We start from the raw sequence: 13,912 nt of genomic DNA on the forward strand, positions 1-13,912 counted from the left end.
TTCTCCCACCCTTCAAAAATCTAGGTAAATTGGGGTGTTTGGGCAGCATGGCCTTGTATATTGGAAGGGCCTCTTTCCTTGCTGAACGTCTAAATTAAAAAATTTAAATTTAAATTGCGTATCTCTTGCGCTTATTAGTTTACCCCCTCCCCCCCCCCCCCCCCCCACCAAATGCACCACATCACGCTTAATGGGATTAAATTCCTTCTGCCTTTGCTCTGCTTATTTTCTGATCATCTACATCCTGTAGCCTTCGACTGTCGGGACACCGTCAATTTTGTTTAGCTGTGCTTGTTTTGAAGGGAGAGCTATTAAGTAATTTCCTCCAACTTTACTGAGGGACCTGCATTGCAGTCTCATTGCCTCAGAAGCTTGAACGTAGAGCAGCACAGGAACAGGCCCTTCAACTCTCCTTGACCATGCCGAACATGATGCCAAATTTTAACTGAAACTTTGCTGCTTATCCCTGACCCATTTCCCTCCATTCTCTGCTCTTCCATGTGTGTGTCTCTCCTTGCTGAGTTCCTGATTTTATTTTCACAGCACTGGGGACTGATGTTGAGCTCTCTGTTGAATTCTTTAATCTCCTTGGCGTGCTCAGCTGGACTTATCCTTGCCATTGTGCTGACGATATCTCAAGAAGGCAGGAACCTGATTTCTGGCTGCAACTCGACCATGGTGCCAGCTATTCCCAGCAAGTCCATGACAATCAACAACTGTCCCTTCGACACAACCCGTATCTATGTAAGTCATTGATTGTTGCAGAGTTTGAGAGAACAAGAACACGGGGAAATGTTTCACCTGCTAACTTTGCACTGTTGCAAGCTCTTAGCTTCCACTATCTGCTTTTCTTAAATATTTCAGAGATTAAAGATCTTTTTAAGAGATTGAGCTGTTGCAGGGAGAGCTGGGTGTGCAGACTGTTTGCACAGTATATCGGCAGTGGCAAAGTTAGTGGAGTTGCTGTCTCATAGGCCCTTTCAGGTGGCCTGAGCACCCCAGTTTAAAGCTGCATAATCTCCCCTCTTGCGGCAGAAGCGCCTCGGAGAGGTAATCGGCAGAGCATAGCACTTACAGTGGTTGCCTGGGAGGGCAGGCTAATGATTCTGTCAGTCGGCGACCCAACTCCCCCTGCCACTCCCCTGCCCTGCTACTTGACAGCCCCCAACCCACTGGGGAGGGGAGGTTGGCGGGGGCTGTCGAGGTAGGGTCGGCCGGCGGGGGCTGTCGGAGCAGGGTCGGCCGGCGGGGGCTGTCGGGGCAGGGTCGGCCGGCGGGGGCTGTCGGGGCAGGGTCGGCCGGCGGGGACTGTCTCAGCCCTGCTGGCTGCTCCTGCACCAGGGCAGCTCTCTGCGGATGAAAATGTAGCATAGCAATGATGGTCTTCCCTACCCATAATCCCCCACGCAGCTGGAACTGTTGTGGGAAACATAGAGCGGTTCCACCTGCATGGGGGGGATTATAAGTAGCGAAGATAGCCATTGCTATGCCACATATTTATGATGGGTGGCGCTACAGTACCGGTTGTCCTGCCTCCATCAAATCTGGAGGTGCTACGAGGCGCCTCTGGATATGAATAGGCCCTTTCAGGTAGACCAGGCAACGCTGCAGCAGCCTTTTAGGACTGCCTCCTGAAAGGTGAGTCCCAAAATTAAGATCTGCTCCTGCCGCTGCCCTCAAGGTGGAGGGTCCACCTGAAAGGGCCTGTAGCTTCAGATTTATTGTCAAAGAGTACATACTTGACATCATACACAACCTTGTGATTCTTTTTACTACAGGGTAGGCAGAATTACCACTTATTAGTTGTCTTAGTTACTCGTTTATATATATATATATATATAAAAGCAATAAAGAAATGTAAACAAACTGTGCAATACAGAGGGAGAGAGAAAAAAAATCAATGAAGTGCACAAGTAAGAGTCCTTAAATGAGTCCCTGATTGAGTTTGTTGTTGAGGAGTCTGATGGTGGAGGGGGAGCAGCTGTTCCTGAACCTGGTGGTGCGAGTCTTGTGGCACCTACACCTCTTTCCTGATGGCAGAAGCGAGAACAGAGGGTGTTGGTGTGGATCCTTGATGATTGCTGCTTATCTCTGGTGGCAGCTGATGACTCTGTCAGCCGGCAACCCAACTCCCCGTTCCTAACACCTTCCCTTCCCCTTCCGCCCCGCTACTTGACAGCCCCCACCCCAATGGGGAGGGGAGGTCAGTGGGGGATGTCAGGGCAAGGTTGGCTGGCGAGGGCCGTTGGAGCAGGGTCGGCTGGCTGTAGATTTTCTCGATGGTGCAGAGGGTTTTACCCCAGATATCCTGGGCAATGTCCACTAACATTTGCTGGCTTTTAAGCTTGGGGGCATTGGTGTTGATCCTGAACTCCCATACTGTCTGTGTGGAGCTTGTACATTCTCCCTGTGACTGCTTGGGTTTCCTCTGGGTAAGAGGTCAATAAGTTGTTCTCATTGGTGGAGGAACCCAGAACTAGGGGACAAAGCCTCAAGATCCAGGGGAGTAGATTTAGGATGGAGATGAAGAGGAACTGCTTTTCCCAGAGGGTGGTGAATCTATGGAATTCATTTCCCATTGAAGTAGTGGAGGTGACCTCAATAAATATATTTAAGACCAGGTTGGATAGACTTTTACATTTGGGGATCTTGGGAAAAGGCAGGTTGGTGGAGATGAGCCCATCATCAGATCAGCCATGAACTCATTGAATGGCAAAACAGGCTCGACGGGTCGGATGGCCGACTCCTGGTCCTATTTTTTACGTACTACTGTTTCCTCCCTTGTTCCAAAGGCGTGCAGTTCGGGGGTTGAGTGGCAGCTGTAAATTGCTCTGATTGAGTGGGTGAGTGGTGGAATCTGTCGGGTTGTTGACAGAAATATTGCTCGGATTTTTTTAAAAAGTGGATTAATGTAGGCAAAGTGTAAATGGGTGATTGACAGCTGGCACACACTCGGTGGGCTGAAGGGCCCGTGTACCTGCTGTAAGTCTGTACAAAAATGTATTATTAGTAGGGGAGATGCAGGGCAGTGGCAATGTGGACTGATGGTGTTTTGCAACAGAACCCTACAGCACAGTTCAGGAAATTCAGCCTCAATGTTGTGCCAACCTATACAGTGTATTCCTCCCAAAAAGCCCTTCCTGCCTCCATTGTCTCCTGAGCATTATTGTGTTATTAGAACCCAATTGCCTTATTGTGAGGTGGGCTGGAAGCTGATTGAAGGGACTGATTTTGAGAAAGCCCTTGGCCAGGGAGAAGTTTGAAGGGTGAGTTTGAGAGATTCTGAGCCATCCTTTCTATGAGCCCTCCAAATGTGTTTGTCCAAATTTTGATAGTCCTTCAACCTCATCTGAGTGGCTGCCTCCATGTGAGATTGGATGCCATATGTGGTTGGGATGCAATCATGAGGAAGATCTATTCCCTATCTTCCTCCCCAGCAGAGAGATGAGAACTTAATCAAGAGAACGAACATTAACAGTGCTCCTGTACTTGAACCATCCTCCCTATTTAGTCCATTTCTGTAATGTTTCAACTTGTACAGATGGACTATAGAAAGTGTCCTGTCACATGGGACAGGAACTGCTCCACCCAAGACCATGAGACACTGCGGAGAGTTGTGAACACAGCTCAGGCCATCACAACCCCCCCCCCCCCCCCCGCTTCTCTCAATTCCATCTACACCTCCTGTTTTCTTGGAAAAGTTGCCAACTCGTGAAAGGCCCCATCCCACCCCATCATGCTCTTCTCCCCCCTCTTATGTTGGGCAGAAGATGCATGTACTAGAAAACATGAACCTCAGATTCACGGACAGGTTCTTTCCTGCTGTTTTTAGACCCTTAAATGTACCCCTCACTGGTAAAAGATAATGCCCCGAAACCCTTCCACTGTCTTTTAAAACTGTACTTTTTTCTATTCCCTACACTCTGTACTCTTTGACTGGTGTTAAACAAAGCTTCTTGCTGTATTTCAGTACATGTGACAAAGCAATTAAATTTGCGTTCTTGAATGGCAAAGTATCACAACTGGTAGTGAGCAACTTTCTATTTTGGTCACCCCATTACAGGAAGGATCTTGAGGCTTTGGAAAGAGTGTGGAAAAGGTTTAGCAGGATGCGGCCTGGTTTAGAGGGTACAAGTTATGGAAAGAGCTTGAAAAAAAAATTTGGGTTATTTTCCCTGATATGTAAGAGGGTGGGGCGGGAGTGACCTGACAGGTTTATAGAATCTTAAGAGGTATTGATAGGATGGACAGACAGAATCCTTTCTCCAAGTTAAAAGTGTCACATGTTAAAGGGCATCCATTTACAGTATTGGGCACCTGGAATGGGCTGCCAGGAGTAGTGGTACAATATAAAATTTCAGAGGTTTCTAGACAGGTACCTGAAAATGGAGAGAGAGCGTATCTATCGGGGGCAAGCAGCAGGGTTTTAGTTTGAAGTAAAAGTACAAAGCTAGAGGAACTCCGCAGTCAGACGGCAAAGCTAAAGATACATAACCAACATTTCAGGCTTGAGCCCTTTATCAAGGTATGAGCAAAATGTAGGCAGGCACAAGGACAAAATGGTGGAGGGATGAGGCAGGGGGAAGAGCACAGGCCAACAGGCAAGAGGTAGAGATGGGAGGGAGGACATACCAGCAAATGGAGGGAGGGGGAATGGCTCTGTGAATGGAGAGGGAGGGGGTTGGAGAGCTGGAGGAAACAAGATGGGGGATAGGGAAGAGGGGGAGAACTGGGCTAGTAGGAATTGGAAGAAGTCTACATTAATTCCATCGGGTTGGAGAGTGTCCAGATGAGAATATTAGATGTTGTGCCTCCAATTTACAAGAGGCCTTGGTTCTCTGTTATCTGTCTTCTGTCTGTGGGCCTGTGTTTCCTCCCCCTCCCCACCATTTTGTTTGTGCGCCTGTCTATATTTTGCTCATACCTTGATGAAGGGCTTGAGCCCGAAACATTGGTAGCTGCAGACTTTTGAGCTTTGCTCTCGGGTAAAATCTAATTTGATTTGGAATGTGTTCAGCATAGACATGTGGGCCAAAAGGTCTGTACTGTGCTGCAGTGTTCTCTGTTCTAAAATCTGATAACTTACCTCATCTAGTGTAAGTTTCCTACCTGGAGTCAGAGGCAATAACGGGGACTTGGAACATAACGATGTGACTGGGTTTTGGGAATTGGCTTCGTGCTGGTCTTTGTCTGGCCTGATGATGCTCCTCCATCTGTTTTCAGGATACCACCCTGGCATTATGGATCCCTTCAATGGTGCTGTCAGCAGTAGAAGGAATCCTCTCCATCCGTTGCTTTGTGATAGCAATGATCCTTCGAGGAATTGGGCCCTGTGGACGGAGTGACATAATAGACCGGGTAAGTTGGGGGGGGGGGGGGTGGGAACTAAGGAGGGGTGGGTATAGGTTGAGATATTTGGGAAAGTAGTGCAGGGAATACGAAGACTCACACTGAGACAAGAATCCACTCCAACACATGCATCTTCTTTATCTTTGTCTACCCTCTGCTCATGTCATCGATTTTCTTCATTCTCTTGCACACTGTGGAGGTGAGGCATGATATTTTAGTTTTCAATTTAGAGACAGCACAGTAACAGGGCCCTTCCGGTCCACAAGCCTGTGCTGCCCGTAAACACCCATATGACCAATTAACCTTCCAACTCCATACACCTTTGGAACATGGGAGGAACCCGGAGCACCCAGAGGGAACTCCCCTTGTAGACACATGGGGAGAATGTACTTGCAGACAGAATAGAACCCAGGTCGCTGGTACAGTAATAGCTTTGCACTAACCCCTTCTCTCAAACCTTCTCCCCCATTCCGTACAAATCTCCTTCCTCCCTTCTCCACCTCCCCCAACCTTAATTTGTCTGGTATCCTATTACCTCTTGGCTCCTCTCTCCTTCCCCTTGACTGTTGGCAAAGGGGCCTGGCCCAGAATGCAAATTGTTCTCCACGGTGTTGCCTAACTTGCTGATATCCCTCCAGTTCCTCATTGTTAGCTTTTAATGACCTTGTTCAGAATCTTATTTTTACAACCAAATGCGGTTTGACAGATCAAAGAGGAAGATCCAGCGAAAGGGAAGAAATCCAGAGAATTGGAAACTTACAAACTCATCGCCGGCAGCCGAGAAATCCAGCTGTAGGAATCAAGGTGAGTGGTGGCTTTACCACCGAGTGGGAGGAATCACTGAAGTTCCTTAAAGTTCTAACCAATGTTGCAAACTCTATTTTTTAAAATGCAGAATTTAAATTTAATTGGTTACAGGCCCTTCTGACCCACAAGCCTGTGCCCTCCAAATACACCAATTAACCTACAATCCCTAGTAAAACATGAAAGTTTTCAGTCCTTGTGGTAAAAACAAAATGCTGGAGAAACTCAGCAGGTCAAACAGTGTCCTTTCTATAGCAAAGATAACCAACGTTTCGGGCTTGAGCCCTTCATCAAGGATTGGAAAAATGACAGCAGGCTTCTGAACAATTGATAAGGTGGGGTGGGGTGGGGGGAGGAGCATGGTCCGAAAGGCAGGAGGTAATAGGTGGAGAAGGGAGGGAGGGCACAGCAGCAAGCAGGGGAAGGAGGAATGGCTGGGTGAATAGAGAGAGGGAAGCAGGTGGAGAGCTGAGGGTAAGAAGACAAGGGGAAGGGAGAGTAGGTTAGCAGAAACTGGAGGTCAATGTTGATGCCATCCGGCTGGACAGTGCCAAGATGGACAATCAGGTGGTCTTGGTGGGTTAGTACATGAGGCCATGGATAGACCATGTGAGTATGGGAGTGGGACACAGAATTAAAATGGTTGGCCGTTAGTCCCTGTAAGGCGCTCAGCAAGCGATCTGCCAGTCTGCGTCCAGTCTCTCTGATGTAGGAAAGGCCACAAAGGGACCAGTCCTGTGGGTACACAAATGAACTGTTGCTTCACTTCAAAGGCCTGTTTGGGGCCCCAGACTGCGAAGAGGGAGGAGGTGTGGGTCCAAGTGTGGTTATTCCTGTGGTACAGGGGCAGGTGCTGGGGGGAGATTGGTGGGGAGGGATGAGGGCATGAGGGAGTTCATGGAAGGAGCGGTCCCTACAGAAGGCAGAGAGAGAGAGGGGAAGATGTGTGTCTGGTTGTGGGATCATACTGTAAGAGTTGGATGTCCGGAGGATAATGTGTTGGATGTGAAGGCTGGTGGAGTGGTAGGTGAGGACAAAGGAATCCTGTGTTTGTTGTGTCTGGGGGCAGGGGGGCCAGGGCAGATGAACGGGAAATGGAGAAGATGCAGGTGAGAGCTGAGTTGATGGTGGAGGGGAAGCCACATTTGCGGAAGAAGGCAGACATTTCAGATGATCTAGACTGGAAGACCTTGTCTTGAAAACAGATGTGGCGAAGATGGAGAAATTGCGAGAAGGAAATAGAATCTTTGCAGGGGACAGGATGTGAGTAATTGAGTCAGTGGATTGGGTGGTGCTCAGGGACTCAGCTGAGAACCTGAACGATAACACCAGGGCTGTCACAGACCTTATTAAAATAGCTGTGGATGAATGTGTCCCCACCACATTATTCCAGGTTTTCCCCAACTAGAAGCACTGCACGAACAATGAAATCCAGAACATTTAAATCCGGCGATCCAGATCAGTACAGCTGCGGAGAGCTATCTCATGGGCAAAGCGGAGATTCCAGATGAAAATAGAAACAACGAGGGACCCCCAACAGCTGTGGCAGAGCCTAAATGCAAAGTAGCAGACACAAAGCTTTTCTCCCAGAGGATCTCAATGCCCTCTATGCCCGATTTGACAACAGTAACAGCGAAGAACCACTCCTCTGCACCCCCCATGTCCCCTGATGATCCCATCCTGTCTGTATCTGAGGATGACGTGTGGGCTGCCCTCAGCAGAGTGAATCCAAGGAAAACATCCAGTCCAGATGGAGTTCCTGGCCAAGTATTAAAAATCTGTGCTGACCAAATTACCAAGGTATTCACGGATATCTTCAATATCTCTGTCCAGCAAGGTGTGGTACCCACCTGTTTCAAACAGACGTCAATTAAGAAGAACGTAGTAACCTGCCTTAATGACTATCAATCAGTAGCACTTACATCAACAGTGATTAAGTGTTTTGAAAGGCTGGTGATTAACCATATCAGCTCCTGCTTGAGTGATGACATGGATACATTCCATTTTGCCTATCATCGTAACAGGTCTATGGTGGATGCCATCTCACTGGCTCTACACCAGTCAAGATGCATACATCAGGATGCTCTTTATTGACAAGAGTTCGGCAAATAACACCATCATCCTCTCAAAACTGATCAGCAAACTGCAAGACCTGGAACTCAACACCCACTATGTAATTGGATCATGGATTTCCTCACCTCTAGACCACAATCAATGAAGATTAGTAAGAACATCTCCACAATCTTCAGTACTGGAGGACCACAGGCCTGTGTTCCTAGACCTTCCTCTACTCACTTTGCACCTACAAACGTGTGGCTCGGTGCGACAGTGACACCATCTAAAAATTTGTCAACGATACCACGGTAGTGGGTTGTATAAAGGAAGGGGATGAGTCAGTATAGAGGAGGGAAATTGAAGACTTGGCTGAATGGTGCAACAACAATAACCTTGGACTCAACGTCACCAAAACTAAGGAGTTGATTGTTGACTTCAGAAAAGGAAACCCAGAGGGATACAATCCAGAGATCATTGGGAGAATCAGAGGTGGAGTGGGTGACCAAGTTTAAGTTCTTGGGAGTCATTATCTTGGAGGATCTTTCCAGGAACCAACACACCAATGGCATCGTGAAGTAAGCTCGTCAGCATCTCTACTTTCTTAGGAGTTTTTGGAGGTTTGGTATGACACCAGAAACCCTGGAAAATTTCTTCAGAGGTGTGGTGGAAAGTGTGCTGACCAGCTGCATAACGGTCTGGTGTGGGAACACCAATACTCCTGGGCATAAAGCCTTTTAAAAAGGTAGTGAACACAACCCTGGACATCACAGGCAAAATGCTCCCCACTAATGAGTACACATCTACAGAGAACACTGCCATCAGCAAGCAGCAGCAATCATCAAGGATCCCACCCCACCCAGCACATGCTCTGTTCTCGCTGCTGCCATCAGGAAAGAGGTGTAGGTGCCAGAAGACTCGGACCACCAGGTTCAGGGACAGCTGCTCCCCCTCCACCATCAGACTCTTCAACCACAAACTCAATCAGAGACTCATTTAAGGACTCTTACTTGTGCACCTTATTGATTTTCTGTTTACTCCCTCTGTATTGCACAGTTTGCTTACATTCATTTTCTGTCTACAATTCTTTATTTTTTGCATTCCAAATAAGTGGTAATTTTGCTGCACCCGCAGGAAAACGGAATCTCAGGAATCTCTGAAAGATGAGTGGTGACTTACAGAGTGAAGGGAGGAACGTTTAGGGGAGACATCAGGAGTATGGTTTTTACACAAAGAGCTGTATGTGCCTGTAATGCATTGCCAAGAATGGCCATGGAGGCTGGAACATTCAAGATTCAATTTATTGTCACATTATAAAAACAGTTTCACATTACATGAAATTGCTTTTGCCTGCTGTAAGGCAGGCAGATGCATTGTCAGCAGAAATTACCTGAAACGCCTCCTGCAGTCAGAGAAAGAGAAGCAGAGTTCCTCAAGGTCACTGAGTGTCTATGGCTTTGCCTTCAGTGCGTCCACAGCCACACAGAGTCCAGCCTAAGCCATCAGCAACCCGAGCTTCAGATCCGAACCTCCGACCCAGTTAGGTACACTTCCGTGCCCTCGGCACCCTCTCACGTCCCAGTTGCGATACCTTTAGCCAGTCTCCAGCTGTCCACCGCCTGGTGTGAATGCTTTGACTTCAGTCTCCATCAGCCTGCAGCCTCTGAGGGGTCCTCTCCTCGAGTCACCAACAGCCTGCGACCTGTTTGCCCCTCAGCCACAGAGCCCCTCACTGATCTACCGCTGTGGTCTCCTCTACTTCTCCTTCTCAAACAGAGGTGTTCTCCCTGTTTCCTGGTGCTCTGTACCAGTCCTTTGCTTCTCCGGACTCTGCCACCTCTCATGGCTGATCATAGGGCACCACTATCTTGGGAGCAGACACCGCGGTCGTGGGATTTTAATGGGCTGTTTCAAGCCGAACGGAGCCGATGGCAGTCAGACTGGGCGGTTGGACCCTGTGTCTCCGCTCCCTGCTCTCCATGGGTCCACACTAGCAAGAGTGCTGCTATCTGACATCTAAGAGACTCTTAGACAGGTACATGGACAAAAGTAAAATAGATGCTTACAAAGTTGGAAGGATTTAGTATTTGGTAGGAATACATAGGTTGGAACAACATCGAGGGCCAAAGGGCCTGTGGTGTGCTGTAATCTTATATGGGCACATGGATGAAAGAAAAAGTGTGATGGGTGAGATTGTTGTGGAGTAGATTTACATGGGTTGACACAGCATAGTGGGATGCAGTAATGTTCTATGTTCTGCTTGAGAAGATAAATGTGTATTTTACAGAAGGTACAAAAGCCTGAAAACCAGCTCTTCTCGGTTATTTCCAACAACTATCAGGCTCTTGAACCTCCCCTTGCAACATTAATCATAAACTACTCCGTCACCACAAAAAGGATTGTCTTCTCTCTTGTCACGCAAGTGTTTTTCTTGTACTGTGCAAACTGTGAATATTTATTACTGTATATACTTGTGTAAAAATTGAATTTTGTAGCCTATTTTTTTAATGTTAAATTTAAGGGGGTCATCTATTACATGGATACTACATTTGAGGGGTTGAAATTCACACTAGAATCCAAAATACCGCTTCATTAGCAGGTCTAAATGATCTCCAAACGAATAAAGAACAAAAACTCAATGAATTAAAGTAGTAATACAGAATCTGAGCATCAAACGGGGGAGGTTGGGACCGCGATAAGTATCTGCGTTGTCGGAGGTGTAGAGAGTTCTGATGGGTGGGTTGCCGGAGCCGAGGTTGGAAGTCGACGTTCAGGTGCTCCAATGGGCGTGTGGCCAAGGCGAGAGTCCGTATTAGATGTGTGGGGAGTTCCGACGGGCGGGTGGCCGGGGCCGAGGTGAGAGTCCGTATTAGATGCGTGGGGAGTTCCGATGGGTAGGCAGCTGGGGCCGAGGTGAGAGACCATGATTGAGTTTTATAAGAGCTACATGGAAAATAACACACTTTTTGGCCAAAAATAAGGGGTCGACTTTTACACAAGGAAATATGGTATCTATCTATTTTTTGTATTTGTTGTCTTTTTTAATTTAATTTAATGTCTACTATTATTGATGGATTTTCTTTTCTTACGAAATACCTGTATGGCTATAGCAAGCATGAATTTCAGTGTTCGTGTACATTCTCTTGCAAAGTGGGGAACGGGGTTTGAGTTGTGGTTCGTGCAATACTGTTAAGGCACCAGTGACCCACGTTCGCTGTCTGTAAGGAGTTTGTACGTTCTCACCGGGTTTTCTCCGGGTGCTCCAGTTTCCTCCCGACCTTCAAAACATACAGCGGGTGGAGGTCAATTTGGTGTAATTGGGCGGCACAGCAAGCTCCTGGGCTGAAAGGGCATGTTACTGAGCTGTATGTCTAAGTGAAAAAAAAAATTAAATTACAATGTATACATCAATAAACTCATAATCATTTTTTCATAATTTTATGCTTTTCAACAGGTTATTATTTCCCTGGTTCTCCCACCTTTTAAAATTGTGTTAACTTCCAGTTCATCAGAATAAATGTAGAATATTTAGAATTCTGGAAGATTATAACTAGGCATTCATTATCTGCTCTACTGCCTCGATCGGAGCACTGGGCAGTAGAATATGGGTTCCCTGCGGTTTATTGACTTTTCATCCCATCAATTTCTCTTGTACTTTTATTTTCCCTCCGCTCATTCTTTTCCCAATGCACATTCTTGCTCAAAGGTCATTGAATGGCAGCATTAACTCTGCTTCTCTCTCCACAGATGCTGCCTGACCTGCTGAGTGTTTCCAGCATTCTGTTCCCACTTCAGATTTCCAGCAATTTTTCCATATTTATACAGATCTTTGTATGGGTTAAACGCTGCGGAAAATCTCTGGGGAAAATGACGCTACATTCAAAATTTTTAATTAGGAGTTTTTAACATGTCTTCTTATAGCAGCCAAAAGTTTATTATTCCTCTTTTTTTAAACAAAAAAGATTTTTTAAGAGAACTCATGAGTTAGAAATTCTGGTCGTTGTAGTTCAAGCAAGCAAATATTAGCATGGCAGTTGCAGTATTTGTCTCCTTTCATCACTATGTTTCCGCTGATCGCTGATCTCAATTCAGTGGAATTGCCTCTAATTTTGTGAAATTTGTTCTTTCCCCATCCTCATTCCACTTCCCTCTTCCCAACTTTCTCTCCCCCGCACCCTCTTATGTTCACCCTTCCCACCCCACCCCCCCCCCACATGATAAAAAAAGGATTTGCGATGTTCCTGTCGAGGCATTTTTTGTCTTTTAATTACCATTAGCAGTTGCAATTGTACCCAGTAAGTTGAGAACATCATGAGTTAGCTGCAGTGTTTTCAAATCATTTCAGCTGAAAAGCGACTGGGCTACTGAGCTTTGTCCTTCAGGTGCTGAGTATCGTGGCAAAGGATCCCAACCCAAAGTGATGACTGATCGATCTCTCCTTGGATGCCGCTTGAGTGACCGAGACCCTCCAGCTTTGTGCTGGTTGCTTGAAATTCCGTCATCTGCAGTTTTTGTGTTCCTCTCAATGGTGTGAGTTTGGACCCAGTTACCCTGGGGATCTTCATTCGGGGTGGGGATTTTGTTTTGATTGAAAGGTGAAATTCCAATGAAGGGGCCCTCCACTGTAATTGTATAAGGGTTTGGTGATACAAAAGCCTGAAGCACTGAAATTCTCTCTACCTTTGAGTCACTGGGCTATTTCCAAAGATGAGGGAGGTTGGGTTGGGAAGGAAGGATCTACCAATGAGCTTATGGAAATAACTTCTCCGGGGTCAGGGGGACGTGGAGGTTGACATTAATTCCGCAAGACTCCGTGAATCGATCCTTTTAGAACAGTTAGTTGGTCACCTTGCTGGAACCTGTTTGGTGAGGGAATAATTATGAAGTGGTCTTCCAGGTTCCTGAGCTTCACGTCTGCTGACTGCAGGTGATCACAGGTGGACAAATGAATAATACAATGACAAACTTTGCTGCTGTGGCCGAGGGAGAGGGAAATTGGGCACCTCTGGGTGGGGCAATGGAAGTGTACATGTGACTGGTCTCCTTCAGCACAGACCTGGCAGAGAAACAGTAAAACGATTCCAGAGATGATTATGGCATTCAATTGAACTGCACAGGCTCTTTTTTTTATGAGAGGCAAATATTAAATGTTAGTACCTGTTTACTTTTAAAATCTACAGTTAATGCAAATTATTGTATGTGTATATTGTGTAAACTGTCATGTTTTTATCTTTCAAATAAATTTTGCAAATGTATGTTATAATGCTTTGAATTTAAGCTTAAAGCCAAGACTGAATGAATTCTTTTCGACATTTTTTGCGGGTAAAAGTGGTAGTGACTGCATTTATTGTGCAGCCTTGGTGTTTTTGAACTGTGTGGCTTCTTTGGTGAAGAGTCCACCATCTTACTGTGGATCTGGAGCCACTGTAACCAGACAGGTGTATTGACAAACTTTTCTCCCTTATACGTGTTATTGAACTGGCTGTATTTATTTTAGAGCAATGCAGTGGCTTTCTGATCATAATTTTTTGTGGGCTTTTTTAACGACAGATCCACAATTAGCAGTATTTTTAATCCCTGGTAACCATGGAACATTTTCAAGAATTACACTGGACCACAAAGATTTTGCTTCCTGAACACTTTTAGGTGTATTTTATGGATTTTGGGCTGCTGGTCATGAAAATTTTTCTATCATATACTGTTTTCA

General features: G+C 46.3%; 1 protein-coding gene across 4 annotated transcripts in view; it reads left to right on the plus strand.

The window, feature by feature from the left end:
* Positions 1–13,460, plus strand: part of krtcap3 (keratinocyte associated protein 3) — a 36,284-nt gene extending 22,824 nt beyond the window's left edge. For 2 of the 4 annotated variants that reach the window (XM_069930770.1, XM_069930773.1), the window contains exons 4-7: positions 544–744; positions 5,224–5,358; positions 6,056–6,153; positions 11,953–13,460. In XM_069930770.1, coding sequence (XP_069786871.1) covers positions 544–744; positions 5,224–5,358; positions 6,056–6,145 — 426 coding nt within the window. In that variant the 3' untranslated portion in view covers positions 6,146–6,153; positions 11,953–13,460. Of the gene's footprint in view, positions 1–543; positions 745–5,223; positions 5,359–6,055; positions 6,154–7,546; positions 7,628–11,952 lie in introns of those variants that run through there. The other 2 variants (XM_069930771.1, XM_069930772.1) reach the window with 2 other exon arrangements.
* Positions 13,461–13,912: the final 452 nt, after the last annotated feature.

Source organism: Narcine bancroftii, chromosome 4 (genome assembly GCF_036971445.1).
Source record: "Narcine bancroftii isolate sNarBan1 chromosome 4, sNarBan1.hap1, whole genome shotgun sequence".
Classification (NCBI taxonomy): domain Eukaryota; kingdom Metazoa; phylum Chordata; class Chondrichthyes; order Torpediniformes; family Narcinidae; genus Narcine; species Narcine bancroftii.